Consider the following 23,410-nt stretch of genomic DNA (forward strand, 5'->3'; position numbering starts at 1 on the left):
CTTTTGATTTAAAATAGAAAATTGTAAACAACAGCACTGACCTAGTGACATACAATTCCACACCTTCCACCAATTTAAATAACTACCCTTTAAGCCCACTCTCTGCTTTGTATCTCAAATGCAGCTAGCATTGCATTTTTCTACTTGTCTCCTGGTTCTGTATTCTCTGACCTTTAGCAATAGTCTATTATGGGGCACTTCATAGAGGCCTTTTGAAAGAACAATTAATTACTCATACTGCATTACAATGTATCATCTCTGATTCAAAAGGATGGTCAAACAAAAATTTCCCTTTGGAATCAATTCTGATTAATTATTATTCAATATTTATTTCAAGAGTTTTTCTATTCTCTTCTTTTAAGAATTCCATTATTTTCCTACCAACTGTATTAAGCCGACTGGTCCATAATACTCTTGACATTCTTTCCTGCTCTAGAATACAATTACGTTATTGATACGCTAAACCTCTGGCACTGTTTATTTTTAAAAAATAAATAATTAAATGTGTGCAGAAATGCTTCTGCTATTGTTTCTCTGGGCTCTGTTCAAATTAGTAACTTTTCATGTTATTTATCAAACCATCTATTAATAATTGATGCAATTATGAAAGAAATGGGAACATTTTGTAAAATCAGCACTCTGGTTAATTCCAAATAAATCCCGCATTCATTGCGGAAACAATTCACACCCAGTACGATAAATATAAAAGACCGAATCTTTTTTGTTTGTCCAAGTGAGAGTTGTGGGCAGTTTTTAAACCACAACGGCTCATGTGTTTTCTCATTGTAGTTCACCAAACTTATTTCATTAATTACTTTCTCTGTCCCTCATGCCCAACTCCAGCCCCAATTTGCCAAAAACTGTTTCTGGAATAACTTGCCACTTCCAGGATATTTCAGAATTAAATAGAATTAATTCCATTGCCCTGGACATGGCAGACAAAAAGAAATTGGGAACAAGTGAGGACTGCAGATGCTAGAGAGTCAGAGTCGAAAAGTGTGGCACTGGAAAAGCACAGCAGGTCAGGCAGCATCTGAAGAGCAGGAGAATCCTTATGAAGGGCTTATGCCTGAAACATTGACTTTCCTGTAAGAATAAATTGGGACCCAGCTCTGTGGACAAGTATCTGGAGGTACTGTTGGGCAGGGTGTCCTGAGGTGGACTGCCTTTATCCCGTGTCTAGCAGTACAGGTCACAACATTGACCATGTCAACCTGGTCCAAGGTTGTCACCCTAGTTAAAGCAGTCTCATCCATCTGAAGGAATGCCCAATGTACGAAGAAGGTCAATAATTTTCTCCACTCCATCTGCTCATGTGCCACCATCGTCTCTTCAAAACCTGACATTTACTCTGTCTCTATTATACCCACTTCCAACCAAGGCTCATGCTCTACCACTCTCATTATTGCTAGCATCATATTTTCTTACTCATTGTGACTTACTCCCAACTCCTGACATCACTAACCCTGTGTGCACTCTGTGGTGCCTATTCCCTCACAACAGATACTTGCCCACCTGCACCAAAAGTAATAGTTGTGTCACCCACTTTTATCTCTTCTAGTACCTTTGTCATCCCAAGAGGAAAACAGCCCGGATTAGGGCAGAAAGAATCAAGATAGGTGAAGGAAAAAATCTCAGCAGGTCTGCCAGCATCTGTGGAGAGAAAGCAGAGTTAACATGTCGCCCCAGTGACCCTTTCTCAAAACTGATTGGATCTAGAAAAATATTGGTATATATGCTAGAGAAGAGATGGGGAGGAAGAGGGAGGAGTAACGAAAGGTGGAGCTGGAGGCCAGAGAGAGAGAAAAACAGTTGACCAGACAAAAATCTGGGACTGGAAAGGCACAGCAGGTCAGGCAGCATCCGAAGAGCAAGAGAGTTGATGTTTCAGGCTAAAGATCAGACTGAGTATGGGGACTGGTGTGTGGGGTTGGGTAAGGAGTTGGGAGAAGCTGAAAGAACAGTGCCTCATTTTCCGATTGAGAAGCTTGCAACCTTCTAGACTCAGTTCAATAATTGTATGGCCTAATACCTTCTCTCCACACCAAAGCCTGTTATCACATGGACTGCTACCACAAACAACCCACTGTCAGCCATTAATGGTCCCCATTTGAAGCTATTCATTCTCCTAGGGTTGATCTTTATTCAGGCTGACAGGGAAAGCTCATGAAGTTTACTCTCTCTTGCCTGGGGACAGTGCCACTGACTATGTGGCAGCAAATAAGCCATTTTAAAAGGAGTATATTAACAAAAACAGCCTGATCAAACATGAAAAACTTAAGTAGCTTGTTTTGACACCATCTATGAAAATCTTTGAGGTAATTCACCTTAAGGTCTTCAAAACCTCCACAACGTCAAATTCAAACATGTTGAGGAACAAAGAGTAGTAGAACCTGGACAGGCAGCATTCTGGCTGATGACTGAGTCAACACAGAAACCCTATAGACTCAGGGAAGCTGGTGAGAAACACCTCAACACTAGTTGGAGATGGAGAGAAAAGGGAAATTAGACAGAGAAGACAGAACGGTCCCTGGCCATACAAAAAATGGAAATTTGATGGAAGTCAGGTGGCAAACTGCGCCTGGTACTTTCATTATGGGTGACCAGATCACATAAAAGGAAAATCGTTGCTTTTGGTGCACTATAAAAACTCATGCTGCAAGATCACGGTCAACGGACATGTTTATGCAGTGATCTTAAGCTCCCCTAAATCACCCTGTCATCTAGTTATTTGATCAAAATTTTCAATTGTGCAAAGCTGCCCTTTCCAAATTATTAATGTAAATAATAAACAGCACTAAACAAAGTCTCAATGATGACCTGGACCCTTGTTGATCTTTGCTTCTATTTTGATGAAAACTCTGTCAACAAGTTTACAGAAAATTTTCTGTCCAGTGTAATTCTGACCAATCTGATGAAATATTTTGCAGTAACTTTCCAGGCTGAACCCCGAATGCTCTCGATAACGCTGCCTATCACAGAAGAACAATTTGTAGAAAGGTCTACAGTGACTGGCAATCTATTTACCACTGCACAGAGTATGTTTGGCATTTATCCATCTGAGCAAGAGACTGTGGAGGAAGAGAAAAACTTGCAAACTGCTGTATACAAACCTGTGGTATCTGTAGAGTAGTACCCGAGAGCCATGGAGTACCTATTCCAGACATATCAAGCAGCTGGATAGCTTTCACACGAGATACATTCAGAACATCATGGGCATCAAATGCAAGAACAACATTACCACCATTATGATATTTTAAAAGAACAGGAAAATCAGGAATTGACACACATTCAGCTCAGAGGAGATAGACTTGTAGTGCACGTGACTGAGGATAACATTTCCAAGGTAGTCATACATTCACAGATGACTCTGCATGGAAGTCATCTCCATCTTCAGTGACGAAGGAATCCAGTTGATGCCCTCAAATCTGTAAGCAGTATTTAATTAGCCATTTGGAAGTCAAAATGAGCATTGGCCAGAATGCCATCATTCACTAACTTTGTCAATTCCTCAAAGAAGCCAATTAGAGCAGTGAGGCAGAAACTTCATTTCCTAATTTCCTACTGAGACTCATAATTCTTGCCAATCTTAGTGATAATAAACTGCATCGTTATAATACCTTTCAGTTGTTTCCATGTGGGGTGACGTGGTGGTTCAGTGGTTAGCACAGCTGCCTCAGAGAACTTGGGACCTGGGTCCAATTCTACCCTCAGGTGATTGTGGAGTTTGCACGTTCTCCCCATGTCTGTGTGGGTTTCCTGTTGGTGCTCTGGTTTCCCCCCACAGTCCAAAGATGAGAAGGTTAGGTAAATTGGTTATGATAAATTGCCGAGGAGAAAGTGAGGACTGCAGATGCTGGAGATCAGAGCTGGTTTGCACGTTCTCCCCATGTCTGTGTGGGTTTCCTGTTGGTGCTCTGGTTTCCCCCCACAGTCCAAAGATGAGAAGGTTAAGTAAATTGGTTATGATAAATTGCCGAGGAGAAAGTGAGGACTGCAGATGCTAGAGATCAGAGCTGAAAATGTGTTGCTGGAAAAGCGCAGCAGGTCAGGCAGCAAAAGGTAGGGAGGAGGGACTTGGGGGAGGGGGGTTGGAAATGCGATAGGTAGAAGGAGGTCAAGGTGAGGGTGATAGGCCGCAGTGGGGTGGGGGCGAAGAGGTCAGGAAGAAGATAGTTCCAAAACCGTACAACCCAGATGGCCTCCTTCTTCAAAGACCACAATTTCCCCCCAGACGTGGTCGACGATGCCCTCCACCGCATCTCCTCCACTTCCCGCTCCTCCGCCCTTGAGCCCCGCCCCTCCAACCGCCACCAGGACAGAACCCCACTGGCCCCCACCTACCACCCCACCAATCTCCATGTACAGCCCATCATCCGCCGTCACTTCCGCCACCTCCAAACAGACCCAGCACCAAGGATATATTTCCCTCCCCTCCCCTATCAGCTTTCCGTAGAGACCACTCCCTCCGCGACTCCCTTGTCAGATCCACACAACCACCCTGTGGCTCAACATTTCAACTCCCCCTCCCACTCCACCAAGGACATGCAGGTCCTTGGATTCCTCCATCGCCAGACCATAGCAACACGACGGTTGGAGGAAGAGCGCCTCATCTTCCGCCTAGGAACCCTCCAACCACAAGGGATGAACTCAGATTTCTCCAGTTTCCTCATTTCCCCTCCCCCCACCATGTCTCAGCACCGCCTTCCTTACCTGCAATCTTCTTCCTGACCTCTCCGTCCCCACCCTCTCAGGCCTATCACCCTCACCTTGACCTCCTTCCACCTATCGCATTTTCAACGCCCCTCCCCCAAGTCCCTCCTCCCTACTTTTACCTTAGCCTGCTGGACACACTTTCCTCATTCCTGAAGATGGGCTTGTGCCCGAAACGTCGATTCTCCTGTTCCTTGGATGCTGCCTGGCCTGCTGCGCTTTTCCAGCAACACATTTTCAGCTATGATAAATTGCCTAAAGTGTGCACGCTAGGTGAATTAGCCATGGGAAGTAAAGATCTGGGTGGAATGCTATTTGGAGGGTGGTGTAGATTCGATAGGCCAAATAGCCTGCTTCCACACTGTAGTGATTCTATACATTTCATGTTGCATTGGGTCCAATTAATAGTAGGCTATACATGAATGAAGATTTAAAATTTGAAGGATGGCAGGACTGACAAGCAAAAGAAATTGTTAAGATAGCAACAATATTACACTGTTTAATGATTTCAACGGCCCCTTTAACTCCGCAGCAGCCAATTCTCTTCATCAGCCTATTCATTATCATCGCACTGTTATCTTCCGGTAGAAATTTAGGGTCCTCTGCATTGAGGTGGATGTTTTGGACACAAGCCAATAGTCTGAGTAGTTCAGGTGGGCCTTTACCTTGAAATTCCATTATTCAGTAAAAACAGTTGAAGATTTGTTCCTCTTCGGGTTCGGTGAATGTTTGTATAGAATGGTTCATCTTCTGCCCTCTACCTGAATAGTGCAGGGATGTTTAGAGTGAATGCTGTGTAGCTGTTCTCCGATTCCAAAAGCTTTTACTGGGTTCTTCCTGATCATTCAATTAGGGTTGGCATGGTTGACCGCTTCATAACAAATGGATCATGGAAACATATACTGATGTGTTTGCTTCAGCTCCCGTGGTCACAGAGAGAAGTGGTGGTGTAGTGGAAATGTTACTGGACTGGTAATCAAAAAAACCCAGGCTAATACTAGAGGCTCTTGGGTTTTAATCCAATCATGGCAGACAGTGAAACTTATGTTCAACCAAACAATCTGGTCTAATGGTAATCATCAGTATTTTCTCTCCAGCTGTATGGGCCTCTGAGCTCCATGTGTGGCACTGACTGTCAGAACAGGAGTCAATGTTGTGATCGATACATCACTTCTGATCACCATGCGCAGGACATTGTAATGGCTACACATCTTAGAGGGAACTTTGCTGATTAGGTGATCACTGTAATAACTCATCTGGTTCACTAATGCCTTCGAGGAAAGGAGATTCCTGCCTGGTCTGGCCGACGAGAGTATCCAGACACACAAAGTTGTTGGCTCGTAAGTGCCCTCTGTGGACTTAGGTATGGACAAAAAATGCCGGCATGGCTAGCAACAATTATATCTCATGAATAAATAATGCCCTGCACATTAATGGAGATCTTCTACAGTTCACTGGAAGGAACATCAAACTAATTAATCTGCGCCCTTCCTGCAAATCAAGCAAACTATGGCAGTTTGCAAAGCTGCATGTTAGCTTTTTTCAGAGTCTTTAATATTAAGTCTCCAGATATATTAACATTAACAAGATGGTCAGCAAAGTGGGTGGCATGGTGGCTCAGTGGTTAGCACTGCTGCCTCACAGCACCAGAGACCCACGTCAGGCAACTGTCTGTGTGGATTTTACACATCCTCCCATGTTTGCATGGGTTTCCTCCAGGTGCTCCGGTTTCCTCCCACAGTCCAAAGATGTGCAGGTTAGGTGAATTGGCCATGCTAAATTACTCCGTAGCATCAGGTGAAGGGATAAAATGTAGGGGAATGGGTCTGGGTGGGTTGCTCTTCGGAGGGTTGGTGTGGACCTGTTGGGCCGAAGGGTCCATTTCCACACTGTAAGTAATCTAAAACTAAGATAGCGGATAGGATTGTGAACAGAGACCAATCAGATCAAATCTCTCTTACTTTTCATGCTTTCTCTATATACTTTTACACACTTCTGTTATTGGTATTCCTTACACATGGAAAGTCAAACAGCCATCTGACATATATGGAAATAATATCACTTTAAAAGGAGGATATCAGATATATTATTAATTTTGGTAAGTACTGGAAATTGCACAGAAACAAATTCCCGGGAGACCATTTAAACTTTCTGTTCATTTAGAAACAAAAGGCTGATTTTTTTCTCCTGAACCAGAGGATTTGGGGATGGGGTGAAAGTTCAGAAAGCCCAGCACGTGGCACACCAGCTACTTATCAATCTGCTCCCGATCAGTTTCAAACTTTACAGGAGGCAGTGAAGCATTAGGAAAGTTACTTATTGCTCAGTGTTCCACACATTTTGAATTTATAATACCTTTAGTATTTATAACCACACACACACACAGTCTTAACCATTACATTTAATTAGCTCCACCCACTGGGTGAGCCAATCAAGCAGTTCCAGAACCAATTAAAATGATCAAACACTGATCAATCAGATCATTGAACAGCACAGGATGTCATTGAAGAAGTTGGTCTGACCCTCCTCAAAGCTCATCCTCTCTCATTTACTCTTTCTTATTGGGCTCCCAAAGAAGCCTCCAAGTCTGTCAGTTCAAAAACTGCCACTGGCACTGATGATAACTTGAGCCCAGTTAACTCTTTGTCAAAACAACCTGTAATCACCACAGTGACCCCTGTTCTTTTGGGGTGGGGTTCTCTGGGGTCAGAGAGCTACTAGCTATCCAATACGTCAGCATATCGAGAGCTTTCTCCCAAGATAGGGGTTGACGTGTTGACCATATAGCAATAAACACTAATCCCAGTGTTCAATTATTCTGGAGCAGCTCTTTTTAGGTAGGTGGCCTCACACTGACTTTTGACTGGGTGATCAGGGACCACACACCCCATAAAATCCGGCCCAAGGTCCAGACTAACAGAAATAAACTTTGGTAAATAAAGCTTTCATGGGAGGAGTGTCATCAGCAAGTCCAATATTTGTTGCCCATCTCCAATTTCCTGAAAGTAGTGGTGATGTACATCTGGTGTAGGTATCCTCACAGTGCTTCGGGAAGGGATTCCAGGCTTTTGAATCAGCAAGTGAAAGGTCAGCAATATATTTCCAAGTTCGGACAGTGTGTGGCTTGAAGGGGAACTTACAAAATGGTGAGGTTTCCATATTTCTAGGAAGGTACTGGTTGCATGTTTTGAAAGTGCAAAGAGGAAGCAGGTGCTCATAGGTTAAACACTTTATGGAGAAGCTCCCTCAGTTTATGGATATAGTTTGGCTCCAGTGTGAGTTGCAGGCACACAGTGCTCAGGCTCCGGGTAAAGGTTGTACATCCTGGTTATACCTTGAACACAAAGACTAGCACAGGGTTCCACTTCCAATAATGCGATCCTTACCAATGTACAAAAAAAGTTAGCTGGTGCGCAGCTTTCTGTTCATTGGCACGACCACAGCCAGGCTCAACAGATGCACAACTGTTGCCTTAATTTCTCAACATTAATTCCCTTCAATTCACTTTCATGCCCCAAATCCAGGGGCTAATTCATTGGCAACAGAGATGGAAAGTGTATACTGAACTCACGTTGACTCAGTAGTTAGCACTGCTACCTCACAGCGCCAAGGACCGGTGTTTGATCCCTGCCTCGGGCGACTGTCTGTGTGGACTTTGCACATTCTCCCAGTGTCCACGTGGGTGTGATCTGGTTTCCTCCCACAGTTCAAAAGATGTGCATGTTGGGTGAATTAGCCATGCTAAATTGTCCATAGTGTTAGGCGTATTAGTCAGTGGTAAATACAGGGTGGGGGAATGGGTCTGGGTGGGTGATTCGGAGGGTTAGGTGTGGACTTGTTGGGCCAAAGGACCGGTTTCCATACTACAGGGAATTTAATCTAATCAAATGGTGACTAAGTAATAACTATTCAGCAATCATGGTTTTGTTACATTTAAATTCTAAATGTTTGAAATTGGCAATCCTTCTTTTCACTGTGGGTTAAAATCTGTTTAAATTGACTCTCTTTAGTCCTGCATTTTGAACTGGTGTTAACAGTAGCCGTTAAATCGAAATTGGTTACTACTGACCAGAAACCTAGCTTCTTTTTAATCTATAGTACAATTACCTAATACTTAGTTGGTTTCATGAAAGAAGTGTGGGTAGGAAGTTGAATAATCCCATTCCTGAAATTAATTTCTGTGTCACTAATGTTAATATACAGCTCATCAAACGACTTCCTGTAAAGTGCAGCAGTTAGTCAACAAGAAGAGAGAAAGCCCGACAGTTCTAATAAGATAAATCCCCAGGAAAAAACAGCATACTGGTACATCTACACTCAGGGAACATGACTGTCTGAATAATAAACTAGCAAGCTATTGTGCTTTCAAAAATTGGCCGAGTTCCAGAAATGATACAATGGAATATTTCCTGTTACTTAGATGGTAAATCTACTTATTCTAATAAAGATTTCATTGCCAAATGATTTAACGAAGTACAAAATATTTTCACTCTCGAAGTTCTGGTTGAAAGAATTTTAAGAATATTAGCAATGGTACAGCATTATAATGTTGCAACAGCAGAAGATAGTCTCCCTGTTTATTCACCTCAGTTTTTTTTTAAAGCATTTCTAAAAATATATTAAGACCATTTTAGTTTCACTCCACAATGACCCTTCCTTCTTGTTCAACAAATAATCATTGTTTCAAAACATTGAAGGTTCACTTTAGATGAATTAAATGGAATAATGATGCCAATTTAAAAATCGGTAAAGATTAGATGTGAATTATCACATTTACCCACACATTTTCCATTTTTACCTTCCGTACTTCTGTTCAAAAGATATTGATTAATCCAAGTATTTGCCTTATGGGTTGTTTCATTTTTATTTAAATAATTCATAGAGAAGTCCCAGCCATGCATGTTGAATTTTTCAGGATTTGGAGGTGCCGGTGTTGGACGAGGATGTACAAAGTTAAAAAAAAATCACATAACATCAAATTATAGTCCAACAGGTTTATTTGGAAGCACTAGCTTTCGGAACGCTGCTCCTTCATCAGGTGTGTCTTCTGTGTCTTACACTCTTATACTCCACAACCACCTGATGAAGGAGCAGCGCTCCAAAAGCTAGTGCTTCCAAATAAACCTGTTGGACTATAACCTGGTGTTGTGATTTTTGAACTTTTCATAATTTACTGTTATTTCTTAATATTTGGGATGCATTATGTGCAAAGCCCACTACAAGTCATTTCAGTCACAGCTTGACTTTATTTTATGTCACGGGCATTAATTAGAGCCATTATTTACGGTATCATATTTTCATCGATGGATCAGATCAGTGGAAGTTAAAATCAAAATACATCGCACCTGATTAAACATCATAACCAGTGCACTTAATGCTCTGACGTGATAATAAGAGTCATCATTCTAAAAAGGTGACATATCTCTGGGCTGTTATTGTTAAACCTTGCTGTATTGTCTGAGACTTCCAACATCTGCAGTCCTTACTGTTCCCAGTCTTTGCAGATTGAGAACAAAGTAAGAATCCAAGACATTTCTTACTTATGCAAGAATATATTTACATATATAGGCACCAGGAGGGTCTGATAACTGAACTTAACATCAGCAGAAAGACCTCAGACGTGGTCTTTCCCCACTGCACCTTGGCGGCAGCTGCCCCAAGCTTTTTCCTCAATGCACCTTGGCGGCAGCTGCCCCAAACTTTAGTGCAACCAGCCAGGTTGTACCCCCTACCTGTGTTCATCTATCCCTACTTCACTACCTCGCACATACTCTCTCCCCACCACCCCACCCCCTTTGTCTACAGCTCTCCTTACACCCACTCCCAGTCCTGAAGAAGGGTTACACCTGAAATGTTGACTTCTCCATCTCTTGATGATGCCTGGCTTGCTGCGTTCTTCCAGCCTCCTGTTTGTCTACCTTAGTGCGTCCCTCAGCAGGTCCTTTGATGTGCCAGGCTTCAACGCTGAGTTGAAGTTGACTCCTTGCTCTGGAAGGCCAACAAGCTTCGGGCAGTTGAAAGAGCATCTTCCAAGGAGGTGGAGGTCCTCTAGATGCAGTCAATGTGTGTCTTGGTGTGCATCCCAGGGAACAGACCAGGATGAACCTCAACAAAAGCCATTGTATCTCCCTCTTCAAAGACCTCCTTTGCGAAGGCACATTCTTGCCTCCCTTCACACAGGTGGCCAATGATCAGGAGAAGCACCTTTAAATAATACAAGGGGGACTGTGGCCATTCACAACCCATATATGCAGGAAACAAGGAATCTTTCAGGTTGCTGTAAAGAAAGGCAGACTGAGCCAATGAACCATACCAAGCTTCTATAACACCAGATTACTGCATGCAAACCCTTAAATTCCAGCATTTTCTCTCTTTGGGCCCTTGATGAAAGCCTCTTTATAAGTGCTCATGCAACAACCCAATCATTGCACTCCACATGTTCGCATTTAATCTCAACTGGTACAATCAACCACCACTTGAACAAATTATTAAAACCTAGTCAGTAAATTTTAGTTCTAACTTGCTAACAGTTTTATTAATTAATTTATGGGACTTGGCCATTACTGGCAAACCAGCATTGATAGCTCATCCCTATTTGCCCTTGAGAAGGTGGTGGTGAATTGTCTTCTTGAATTTCTGCAGTCCACATGCTGTGGGTTGATCCACAATGCTGGGAGGGAGGAAATTCCAGGATTTTGACCCAATGACTGAAGGAACAGCAGTATATTTCCAAGTCAGGGTGGTGATTGGCTTGGAGGGGAACTTGTAGGTGGCGGTGTTCTCAAGTACCTGCTGCCCTTGTTCTTCTAGGTGGAAGTGGTCATGGGTTTGGAAGGTGCGGTCTAAGGACCTTTGGTGAATTTCTGCAGTGCATCTTATAGGTAATACATACTGCTGCGACTGAGCGCCAGTGGTGGAGGGATTGAATGTTTGTAGATGCGGTACCAATCAGGCGGGTGGCTTTGTCCTGGATAGTGTCAAGCTTCTTGTGTTATTGTAGCTGCACCCATCCAGGCAAGTGGGGAATATTCCATCACACTCCTGACTTGTGCCTTATAGATGGTTGATAGACTTTGGGGTGTCAGGTGAGTTACTCTCCGCAGTATCCCTAGTCTGTGACCTCCTCTTGCAGCCATTGTGTTTACGTGGTGAGTCCTGTTGAGTTTCTGGTCAATAGTAACCCCAAGAATGTTGATGGTGGGGGGATTCAGTGACGGTAATATCATTGGATGTCAAGGGGCAGTGGTTAGAGTGTCTCTTATTGGTGATGGTCATTGTCTGGCATTGTGTGGCACAAATGTTACTTACCACTGGTTGGCCCAAGCCTGCATATTGTCCAGATCTTGTTGTATTTGAACATGGACTACTTCAGTATCCGAGGAGCCACGAATTCTACTGAACACTGCAATCATCAGCGAACATCCTCACTTCTGACCTTATGACAAAGGGAGGGTCATTAATGAAACAGCTGAAGCTTGTTGGGCCTGGGACACCACCTTGAGGGACTCCTGCAGAGAGGTCCTGGACTGACTCTCCACAAACACAAGATCTTCCTTTATGCCAGGTATGGCTCTAATCAGCGGAGTATTTGCCCACCGTTACCATCCTCCGAGTGAAACAAGTTGCCTCTTAGGTCTCTTATATATCTTTCCCCTCTCACTCTAAACATATGCCCTGTAGATTTGGGACCCCCCCAGGAAAAGACTTTGCCTATTTATCCTATCCATGCCCCTCATGATTTTATAAACCTCTATAAGGCCACCCCTCAGCCTCTGACACTGCAAGGCAAACAGCCCCAGCCGATTCAACCTTTTCCAATAGATCAAATCCTCCAACCCTGGCAACATCCTATAAATCTTTTCTGAACCCTTTCAAGTTTCACAACATCTTTCTGATAGGAAGGAGACCAGAATTGCATGCAATATTCCAACAGTGGCCTAACCAGCTGCAACATGACCTCCCAACTCCTGTACTCAGTACTCTGACCAATAAAGGAAAGCATACCAAACGCCGCCTTCACTATCCCATCTACCTGCAACTCCACTTTCAAGGAGCTATGAACCTGCACTCCAAGGTCTCTTTGTTCAGCAATACTCTCTAGGACCTTACCATTAAGTGTATAAGTCCTGCTAAGATTGAGTGTGTTGCTGGAAAAAGCACAGCAGGTCAGGCAGCATCCGAGGAGCAGGAAAATCAATGTTTCAGGCTGGACCCTTCCATCAGGAATGAGGCTGGGAGCCTCGAGGGTGGAGAGATAAATGGGAGAGGTGGTGGGGCTGGGGAGAAGGTAGCTGAGAGGGTGAAGTCCAAATTGATGCCCCGGGATTGAAGGGTTCCGAAGCAGAAAATAAGGCGTGGTTCCTCTAGGTGTCGGGTGGCAAGGGAGTGGCAAAGGAAGCGGCCCAGGACCGGCATGTCCTTGGCAGAGTGGGAGGGGGAGTTGAAATGTTCAGCCATGGGGCGGTGTGGTTGGTTGGTGCAGGCATCCCAGAGTGATGAAGTCTGTTCAGAAGCGGAAAATGAGGCGTTCTTCCTCCAGGCGTCTGGTGGTGAGGGAGCGGCGGTGAAGGAGGCCCAGGACCGGCATGTCCTTGGCAGAGTGGGAGGGGGAGTTGAAATGTTCAGCCATGGGGCGGTGTGGTTGGTTGGTGCAGGCATCCCAGAGTGATGAAGTCCACATTGAACCCTTCAATCCCAAGACATCAAAGGTGGAAGATAAGGTGTTCTTCCTCCAGGCAGAGGTTAGATCCAATCTGTTGGTTGTAGGATCACTTAGCTCTGTCTATTATTTGCCGGTTATACCATTTGGCATGTAAATAGTCCGGTTTGGTAGCTTCACCAGGTTGACACCTCATTTTTTGGTATGCCTGATGCTGCTCCTGGTATGCTCTCCTGCACTCTCCATTGAGCCAGAATTAATCCCTTGGCTTGATGGTAATGGTTGAGTGGGGGATATGCCAGGCCAGGAGGTTACAGATTGTGTTGGAGTACAGTTCTGCTGATGTTGATGGGCCACAGCACCTCACGAATGCCCAGTCTTGAGCTGCTAGATTGTTGTAGTGCAGACTGGTAATGTGAAAAATTAATTGCAGTTCTCGGAGAAGCAGCTTATTCTGTTAATTACCTTTCCATCTAGTTGCACATAAAATTAGGTTGGTTGAGGGGATAGAATATTCCTTCAAAGGGAGAGAGCAAAAGTTAGATCAAAGATGTTTCAACGTGCCAAGCACAGGTACTTACAGAAAATAGTATTCGATAGCAGACTAGGGACAGGCCGTCATGAATATCTATCTGACAATTTATGCAATGATAAAACATGGATGGACAAAGTTTCAGCAATGGGAGATTAACAGGACCAGAATGTGCAGCTCTTATCACAATACTTTTTTCTTATTTTTGTCTGGCATTAACACTGAAGATTATATTAATCATGAGTGATTGCAGAAATCACTTTATTGTGAGTTTCCAATATTCCTAAAGAAATAACTTACCTTGTGCCTTACTGTCTCCCCAAAGTCTGCCCCAACATCTTCAAGGCACAAACCATGTGTGTGATGGAATACTCTCCATGAGCCTGGATGGGTACAGCTCCAACAGCACTCATTAAGTCAACACCAACCAGGACAACCAGTACAATTGATCAACACTGCTTCTGCCAACTTGAACACTCATCCCCTTCACCACTGATATACAACATGCACAGCTGAAGGTGTGTATGAAGTTAGATGCTGCATCACACCAAGTTCCGTTGACAACATTTTCCAGATCCATGATCTCTGCAGACTAGAAGGACACGGGCAGAAGATGCAAGCAAACACCACCAGTAGCTCAGTCACTTCCACACCACATAGCATTCTCCTGGGCCTGTAGCACTGTTTCTTCATTGTCACCGGGTCAAAATCTCAGAACTCCCTTCCCAGTAGCATTCCGGTTTTAACTGCACTAGGTTGACTGCTGTGGTTTAAGAAGACAGGCCTTCTAACCTTCTCAAGAGCATTAGAGATGGGCAATAAAGATTGGCCTCAGCAGCAAAGCCCAAAACTAAAGGAATAAAAGTGTGTCAGCATGGCAGGTGAGCACCTGCTGACTTTTCAGTCAGAGGGATTGGACCATTGTGCCCTGTAAAATTGATCCCATGTCACAATGCCTCTGAATGCTGGAATCTAGTTATCCTCTATGCTGCACATCTACATTTTGCAACACACGGACCTTGGAGGTCTGCACACTGCAAATTAAAAGAGGATATGTTGGTTGGGACCCCAAGTCGGGTGTGAACTGAAGCATTGGGGTTGCAACCCATGAAGCAACAATGGCTGCTAGGTAATTCTGACCGAGTGATATCAGTACTCCAGCTCTCACATCCTTTCCACCCCCACGTATGCCAGCCTCCCCCTCATGGTTTCACCAAGGCAATTGCAATAATTTCAAAGTCTCGAAATGGAGAAAGAGAATCGGGAAGCATAACAAGAGCTGGCCATTAAAATCTTCTATAGCTTCATATCATTTAATTGTCATCGATAAAATATTTATCATTCTCAAATGACACTTTGTCCACAGATAAAGTGCTTCTGGAGTTGTGTTCTTGAATGACCCAATTATATATTATCTCGATCCTCCAGAGATTATTTCTCTGTCTGCACTATTGAAACATTTCAAAAACCTTTTCAAATCGTTCCTAAATTCCCTAAATTTCGGGAAATACAAGTCAAGTTTGTATCCTCATAATTTTGAAGCATGATGCATTGCCAGTGCCGATGTATTCTGCTTGGGTTTGCATCTAAAACTGAATGCTGCAGTCCAAGCAAGGTACTGTGGTATTAAAGTACCATCTCCCCATCTTTATATTCCTGAGGTAGGGAACAATATTTCATTTTCTCATTTTGGAAGGAAATTTTATGTTCTCACATTTGTTCCAATGAGTGCAAAAGGAAACACTTTGACAGTATATCTCTCCAGTCAGCAATAATCAAATTGTCATTTGCTAGTGGAAAACTTGAAACAAAAATACATTTCTTTCTATTTCATCAAGCACATATCAGAACAATTCACAAAAATACCAATATAAGAGAGGGGAGTAATGATTGGTTGGCAAGTGTATATTGAGGCGTTGCTATGGAGAATGCACCAATAGATGATGACTGGCAGTTAACGGTCAAGCATTGTTTAAGTGTTAAGCCAGGGAGATTGACTCTGATTGATCAAGGTATTATCCTGAGATATTGAACTAAAGAATAACTGTCACCAAAATAAAATGAGAAAGTGCTAGAAAAACCATAAACCGCAGAAGAACTTCAGCAAGAAGAGCCATTGAACTCAAAACCTTCATTCTCCATAGTTACTGCCAGAGCTGTTGAGTCTCTCCAGCGCTTTATACTTTTATTTCAAAATCTGTAGCAGATGCAGTATTTTGCTTGTAAATGGCTGTCACCAACTTTTTTTTTGAGTTAAAGCAGGGTGTACAAGTTCTTTGTGACTGTAAAGATTAGGGCCCTGGGTATTAATATACTCAGCAAGTGTACACCCTGCAAGCCAGACTGACAATCTAAAATTGGTTGTCAGCATAATTCTTCCCACACTGAGGACTATTGATCAAATATTCTCCATGGTTACGCAATTCTTTCACTTCCATTCTTTCCTGGTTTGCCAATTCAAAATGTTTACCACTCTGGTGAAAATCTCTTTTCCTCCTTTTGTCTTAAACCATCTACATTAAAGGTCAAACAGCTTGCTGATTGTTTTCGTCTCCCATTGGGGTCTTGAATATCTCAACTATGATCACCATCTTTTAAAAAAAACATGCTGTGCAACTTTAATCTTTATTTATATATGCAGCACTCTTTCAACCAATTTTTATTATCTTATCACTTACTTGTGTTCTCTAGCATTTCTCCAGGTTAGATAATATATCTCTCCATTTGATCGAATGCCGTGGTCCATTCACACCTCTCTGCACTTGGCCTGTTTATTACTGATTATGGTAATTTCTGTAAATATAATTAGCAAACTTGGAAAATTTCATTACTACTACTCAAAAATGTCAAAATACCCTGACATCACTGTGGAACCAAAAATTATCCCTACTATGTAAACGGTGAGTCATTGCTTTCCAGTTGGCCAAGAGTTGTGTCTGGACTAGAACTTGCACCCTGAAATTGAAGCGTTATTCCGATTATTCCAATGTGATGCATTGTTAGGCCTCCAAGTGAACTAAATTCAAATGCATTCTATTGTTCCACCAACATAAATCCTCAAGTAAGATCCATCAGCTATAAATCCAAGTCGAACGTGGAGTGAATAGTCAAAGAAAATAGCAATCACTGTCAGATTGTCACTCCAATCCTCTTTCTTTTCCTTGCCAAGAGACTCTGTATTTCTTACCTGGAATTCTGAATGACACATCTTAAGAAATGTGGACCTTGCCTGTTTTGGGAATATACTACAGTATTGATGCGGAGGCTTATCATGACTTGTGTTTTTTATTCATTTGTGGGATGTCAATATCACTGGCAGCCAGCATTTGTTTCCCGTCCCTAGTTACGCTTGAACTGAGTGGCTTGTTGCGCCATTTCAGAGGGCAGTTGAGAGTCAAGCACATTGCTGTGGGACTGGAATCACTCACATGTAGGCCAAACTAGGTGAAGATGGCAGATTTCCTTCTCTGAAAGGTATTATTGAACCAGATGGGTTTTTTGAACAATTGACAATGGTTTCATGGTCATTAGTAGATTCTTAATTCCAGATTATTATTGAATTCAAGTTTCACCATCTGCCAAGGCAGGATACAAACCCAGGTTCCCAGACGTTTTGCTAAGTTTCTGGATTAATCGCCTAGCATTAGTACCACTAGGCCATATAATCTATGCATTAAAGGTCCTAAAGGCACTTTGACAAGCTGAGGAGAGTAGATGATTATATAAGATAAGTGGACAAGGAGTAGGGTGCCGGGTGGGTAGATGTGGTCATGGATACTTCAGGTTAAGTGGAGTAGGGCAAGGTCACAGCAGGTCTAGAATGAGTTGGGGTGTCGGAGCAGAGAGCTGTCTCAAACTGGGGGAGCGTGTCTAGTGCTGTCAGGAGATGCTTGACAGTTGTATAGTTATTCAGGAGTTAGTGCAGGTTTTAATCATGTAACCTTTCCTGGATAAGTAATCAAGCAAACAATTCAAAACTCACATGTCCCTCAGGAATGGAAACATTTTGAGAGTTCCAGTTGCATGGTATTTGGCCATTGAAAGTTGAAACTTCCTGGATAGTTGGTCCATCGGTACCTCTTAAGGGCCACAACCCCCTTCTATCAGGGAATCTTGCTGTACTGACCATCCTCCAATGTTTTCCAATATCTTTCCCTCAGAGGTAAGCACACAGCCTGATGCCTTACTTCATCATAAAGATCAAACCCCGCTTGATTTGTGGTCTCAGAGATTACAATTTAGCTCCAGACCAATTGACTAGCTCTGGAGGAGAAACAATCAGACAGGGCTCCCATTACGGATTTGTTTTCAGGGAATAACACTGGAAAATGCAAATGTTGAAACAGTAAAGCCTGGCAGACACCAATAAAACTAATAAATAAAATCAATTTTTGAAGAAAAAAATGTAAGGAATTGTGAAATTAAGTTAAATTGAAATAAAATGAAAAATCATGCAGAAAAAGACAATGCTGACACTAATTTTTTTTTAAGGTGTTCCATCTAGTCAGGAAGGAATGATACAACTACTTAAAAAGCTGGTGTGACACCTGCATAGATTTGTTAGGATAACTTCAATGTAACATTATTTCCTACTTTGGTTCTTGTCAGTAAGCTTGTACTTTATGAGCCAAATCCATTAACTTTCCCAAATGCTTGTTGAAATTGAACATGTCTTTATGCAATCTCAAGAGTCCTATTTGATGCTGAACTGAGTTTCAATATCACAGCTGCTCCCAATTGAAGAATGGCTCTTTCCAATACTACATTATTGCTGATTTTTGTCCCAACTCACTACTATTACTTCCTTCAATGCTTTGTTACCACAGTGTGGTTTCCTCTCTGTACTCCTAAAGTTAACCCGACATCTTCAAACCATATACCTGCCATTCGGTCCTCACAAATTTCCAACGAGACCGATCCCCTCAAACCTTTGTACAAATCTCCATTCCCACATGCTTGTGTTCTGCCTAATCTCTGCAATGTTCTTGAGACCTATGCTCCCTAAAAACTCCTATACCATTCTGCATTTATTCTCCCGTTGATCAGACAGCAACTCTGGACTCTAGAACTCTCTCCCCAAACAACTTCGTTTCTGTGACTTTCTCTCCACTTTCAAAGCTTTTTAAACTTACCTCTTTGATTGCAATTATTGTATATCCCATAACTATTTTTCTCATTTCTTGTTTGTTGTCATCTGGTCTTCTTTACAATACTAGTGAATTTTTGTTGCAAAAGCTGTTGTCATATGCAGTGGTTACTTTCCTCTCTCAATGTAAGTATTAAATGGCTAGTTAGCTAGTTCTCTAAAAAAAACCCATCATACGCTTGAGGGACTGCATGCGCTCTTCCTTCAACTGTACAAGACTTGTGCAAGAATATTGAAATTTCCTATCCTTGCTGGTAATGTATGGAGTACATTTACTTCTTTAATATAAAATTTAGCCTATAGAAATTTCAGACTAATATGGTGGAGACAAAGATTAGAACTTTCTGACTCCTACATCTGGCCAAGCTGATGCTAAATTTTAGCTATAAGGCTTTGATTTCTCTTTTGGATAATCTCCCCCTCATTACCTCTTCTGATGGTGCTAATGCCTAACTGGGGTTCATGATGGGGAGGAGTGTTGGGAGTTGAAGGATGGATGGGCTTGTTCTCATTATTTCTTCTGAGGGAACATAGGTGCTATTTCATTCCAAGGGCCACTAGAGATAAACTCAGCTCTCACCTAATCAATTATTTATAATGCTGCCTATAGTGATGATGAGCGTGAACATTTTTATGTGATTTCTCTGTCCTCTGAGCGAGACACGCTGAACCTAACGGGTACTTGATTGTGAAGCCACATTGAAAGTTGGAAGATCCAGCATAGTCTATAGATTGCCCATTGTGCAGCATCATGTACAACTCCTCAGATACTAATGCAATCCATGTCCGAATGCAGCAGACCCAATACTCAGGCTTGGGCTGACAGGTGGCAGGTCACATTCATGTCAGACAAGTCCCAGGGAATGACTATTTCCAACAAGAGAGATTCTGACCATGATCCCTTGACATTTGATAGCAATACTATCATTGAATTTCCCACTGGCAACTTCCTGGGAATTAATTGGCCAGAATCAAAACCAAACTAGCCTTACAAGTACAGTGGCTACAATAGCAGGTCAGAGGTTAGCAATCCCCCAGACTCCCCAACGGTTATCCATCATCTACAGGGCACAATTCAAGAGCGTGATGCAATTGGCCCTGCATGCTTCCAACAACACGCAGAGAGCCTGACACCATCCACGATGGAGCAGCCCATTTTATTGGTACCACATCCACAAACATCAAGTTCCTCCACCGCTGATGTCCAGTGGCAACTGTGTGTACCATCTACAAGGTACGCTGCTGATATTCACCAAGGCTCTGTAGTAAGTACCTTACAAATTCATAATCAGTAATATCTAAAGGGAGAAGTCTAGCAAATACATAGGAACACCAACATCTACAAATTTCTCTTCAAGTGGCCCTTCCACACTTGGAAATATATTACTTTTCCGTAACTGTCATTGGTTCAACGTTCTGGAACTCCCTTTTGAAAGGTATTGTGGGTTTACCTGCACTGTAACCATCCCCCACCTTTTCTTCCGCTACATCGATGACTGTATCGGCGCTACCTTGGTATTCCCACAAGGAGGTTGAACAGTTCGTCAACTTCATGAACACTTTCCACCCTGATCTCAAGTCCACCTGGACCATCTCGGACACTTCCTTCCCCTTCCTGACCTCTCCATCTCAATATCTGGGACCGAATCAACACAGACATCTACTTCAAACCTAGCAACTCCCACAGCTATCTGGACTACACCTCCTCCCACCAACGCGCCCCCTCCCCGCCCCCAACCCTACTCCTGTAAAAAATGTTATCCCTTACTCCTAATTCCTCGGCCTCCACTGTATCTGCTCCCAGGAGGAGCAATTCCACTCCAGGATATCCTAGATGGCTTCCTATTTCAAGGATTGCAATTTCCTCTCCCACATGGTCAACAATGCCCTCTAGTGCATCTCCTCCACTTTCTGCACCACCACCCTTGAAGCTCACCCCTCCAACCACAACAAGGATACAACCCCCCTGGTCTTCACTTTCCACCTCACCAATCTCCTGATACAGTGCATCATCCTGGGCCATTTCTGCCATCTACAGTCAGACCCCACCACCAGAGATATATTTCCCTCCCCATCCCTTTCAGCATTCCACACAGACCATTCCCGCTCCCGCTCCGACACCCTCATTAGTTCCCCCCACCCCACCCTCCACTCCTGACACATTCCCTTGTCATCACAAGAGGGATAAGACATGCACTCACACCTCCCCCCCTCACCTCCATCCGAGGACCCAAAGGATCCCTTCCACATCTGGTAGAGATTTTCCTGCACATCTAAACACTTCATTTGCTGTGTCCATTGCTCTCAATGTAGTCTCCCCTACATTGGGGAGACAGGACGCCAACTCGCGGAACATCTCTGGGACACACACCCTGTGGCCGACTACTTCATCTCCCCCTCCTGCTCCATCATGGACATGCAAGTCCTGGGGCTCCCCCACTATAAAATCAAAGCCACCCGATGACTTGAGGAAGAACGTCTCACCTTTCACCTTGGGACTTTCCAACCACATGGCAATATCGATGTCACCAGTTTCATTCACCTTCCCACCTCATTCCAGGTCCAACCCTCCAACTCAGCACTGCCCTCTTGAATTGTCCATCTTCCTTCCTACCTCTGACCTATCACCATCATCCCCTCACCTGCATCTACCTATCACCTGCATAGCTACTTCCCTCACCCCCATCCCACCCAACCTCCACCCTCCCATTTATCTTTCAGCCCCCATATTCCTGATGAAGGGCTTATGCCTGAAACATCAACTCTCCTGCTCCTCTGATGATGCCTAAGCTGCTGTGCTTTTTCAGTGCCACACTTTTTGACCCTGATGTTCAGCATCTGCAGTCCTCAGTTTCTCTCTGGGTTTACCTACAGCAGTAGACTGCAGCAATTCAAATAGACAGCTCACCACCACCTTCTCAAGACAACTACAGAAAGGCAACAAATGCTGATCCAGCCAACAATGCCCACATGCTATGAAGTCATAAAATAATGGAGCCTTCAACATTTATTTCGCCATATCCTCCGTTTCAACTGTCTGAACTCTCAGAATCCTTTGAAAAGACTTAAAAAAATATGCACTGTTAGCTTAAAAGGATCAGCACTTATCTGGTTCACATCCGATGATCCTGATAGATATAGGAGTTAACTAAGCATAGCCTCTAACATTAGTTTACAGCAGACTCAGTCTCATGAGGATGAAAATCCTTATTAATAGATGTTTGCAAAGTCTGAAGTCACCTGTTCCTTCCAAATATGCAACGGTTAACATATAATGTCTCACACAGCTCATTTACTCAAAAAGAAAATTGAGAAAACACTATCTTTTTTTTCTTGTAACAAATCTAATTCCATGTACCCCTGTGAAAATTGTTTCAAAGACTGACTTCAGGAATTTGGAGGAAAAATAGTCACATTGTCAGATACATTTCCTGTGTAGTCATTTCCACCATAGAAACCCTTTCTCCCCATTTGATGAGGTACTGGATGGTTTGCACCATGGATAGACAATTCTTGGTGTCCAGTTAGTGCTTCAGGTCTGAAACATTGTGATGTGGGAATAAAAAAAAATCTACCCTTTTCTGCATCTTTTGTAAGAAAAGAAACTTAATTTACTTTAATCCTTCAAAATCTGAATTTATCTCTGACTGTCACAGCTGTAGCCTATTTGTTGCAAGACTGGCAGTTTTCTCAAAAGTCCCAAACTACATTACTTGAGGTCAGCTGAAGTTTTTAGTATTTGCCTGAAAGGATGAACAGCATAACGAGCCATTGCTCTCTGCAGTGCACCCAGTGTGTGCATATAACATGATTTAATCAACTATAAATAATATGTTGAAGAAATTTTGCCAATTAATGTGCACAGAAGGACTAACATATTTTGTGATTGTTAATGGATTGTGATCGTCAGCAGGCAATAACATTTTATTGCCATCTGTGTGTATCTTTCAATCTAAGGTTGGTTAGTGATCTGATTATGTAAATTAGTTTTTATCTGTACTTTGTCATTGCTTATTTTTCCATTACAGCCTGTAGGAAACCTGGCTGAGGAGATTTGAAGCAGCTATCAACATAAAACGGTTTACATTTATAAAACACCTATAACAGAATTTATCAAAAGGCACTTCAATGGAATGAAACCAATGTAAACTAAAATCAAGCCAATTGTACTTTAGCAGTGTTAGTAGATCAGCTAATGTCCCCTAATAGTGTCTTTGGTTCTGAGCCAGGAGACGCAAGTTCAAGCCCTAACTGCTCCAGAGGAATGAATTTTTTGGAAACAAATTTTTGAAGAGGTTGATTAGAAAATATTTACAGTTTAAACAATGGGGCCTTCTGGTGAAATGGTAGTGTCCCTACC

The 23,410-nt window shown here is 42.8% G+C and overlaps 1 protein-coding gene across 3 annotated transcripts in view; it reads right to left on the bottom strand.

The window, feature by feature from the left end:
* LOC122563244 (adenosine receptor A1-like) overlaps window positions 1-23,410 on the bottom strand; it is a 74,628-nt gene that overhangs the window by 12,163 nt on the left and 39,055 nt on the right. Inside the window, exon 2 of one of the 3 annotated variants that reach the window (XM_043716863.1) lies at window positions 16,583-16,697. The exons of the other annotated variants lie outside the window; for them this stretch is intronic. Within the exon in view, the coding sequence (XP_043572798.1) occupies window positions 16,583-16,650 (68 nt within the window). The 5' untranslated portion in view covers window positions 16,651-16,697. The remainder of the gene's footprint in view (window positions 1-16,582; window positions 16,698-23,410) is intronic. 3 annotated transcript variants of the gene reach the window in all.

Source organism: Chiloscyllium plagiosum, chromosome 26 (assembly GCF_004010195.1).
Source record: "Chiloscyllium plagiosum isolate BGI_BamShark_2017 chromosome 26, ASM401019v2, whole genome shotgun sequence".
NCBI classification, from domain to species: Eukaryota; Metazoa; Chordata; class Chondrichthyes; order Orectolobiformes; family Hemiscylliidae; genus Chiloscyllium; species Chiloscyllium plagiosum.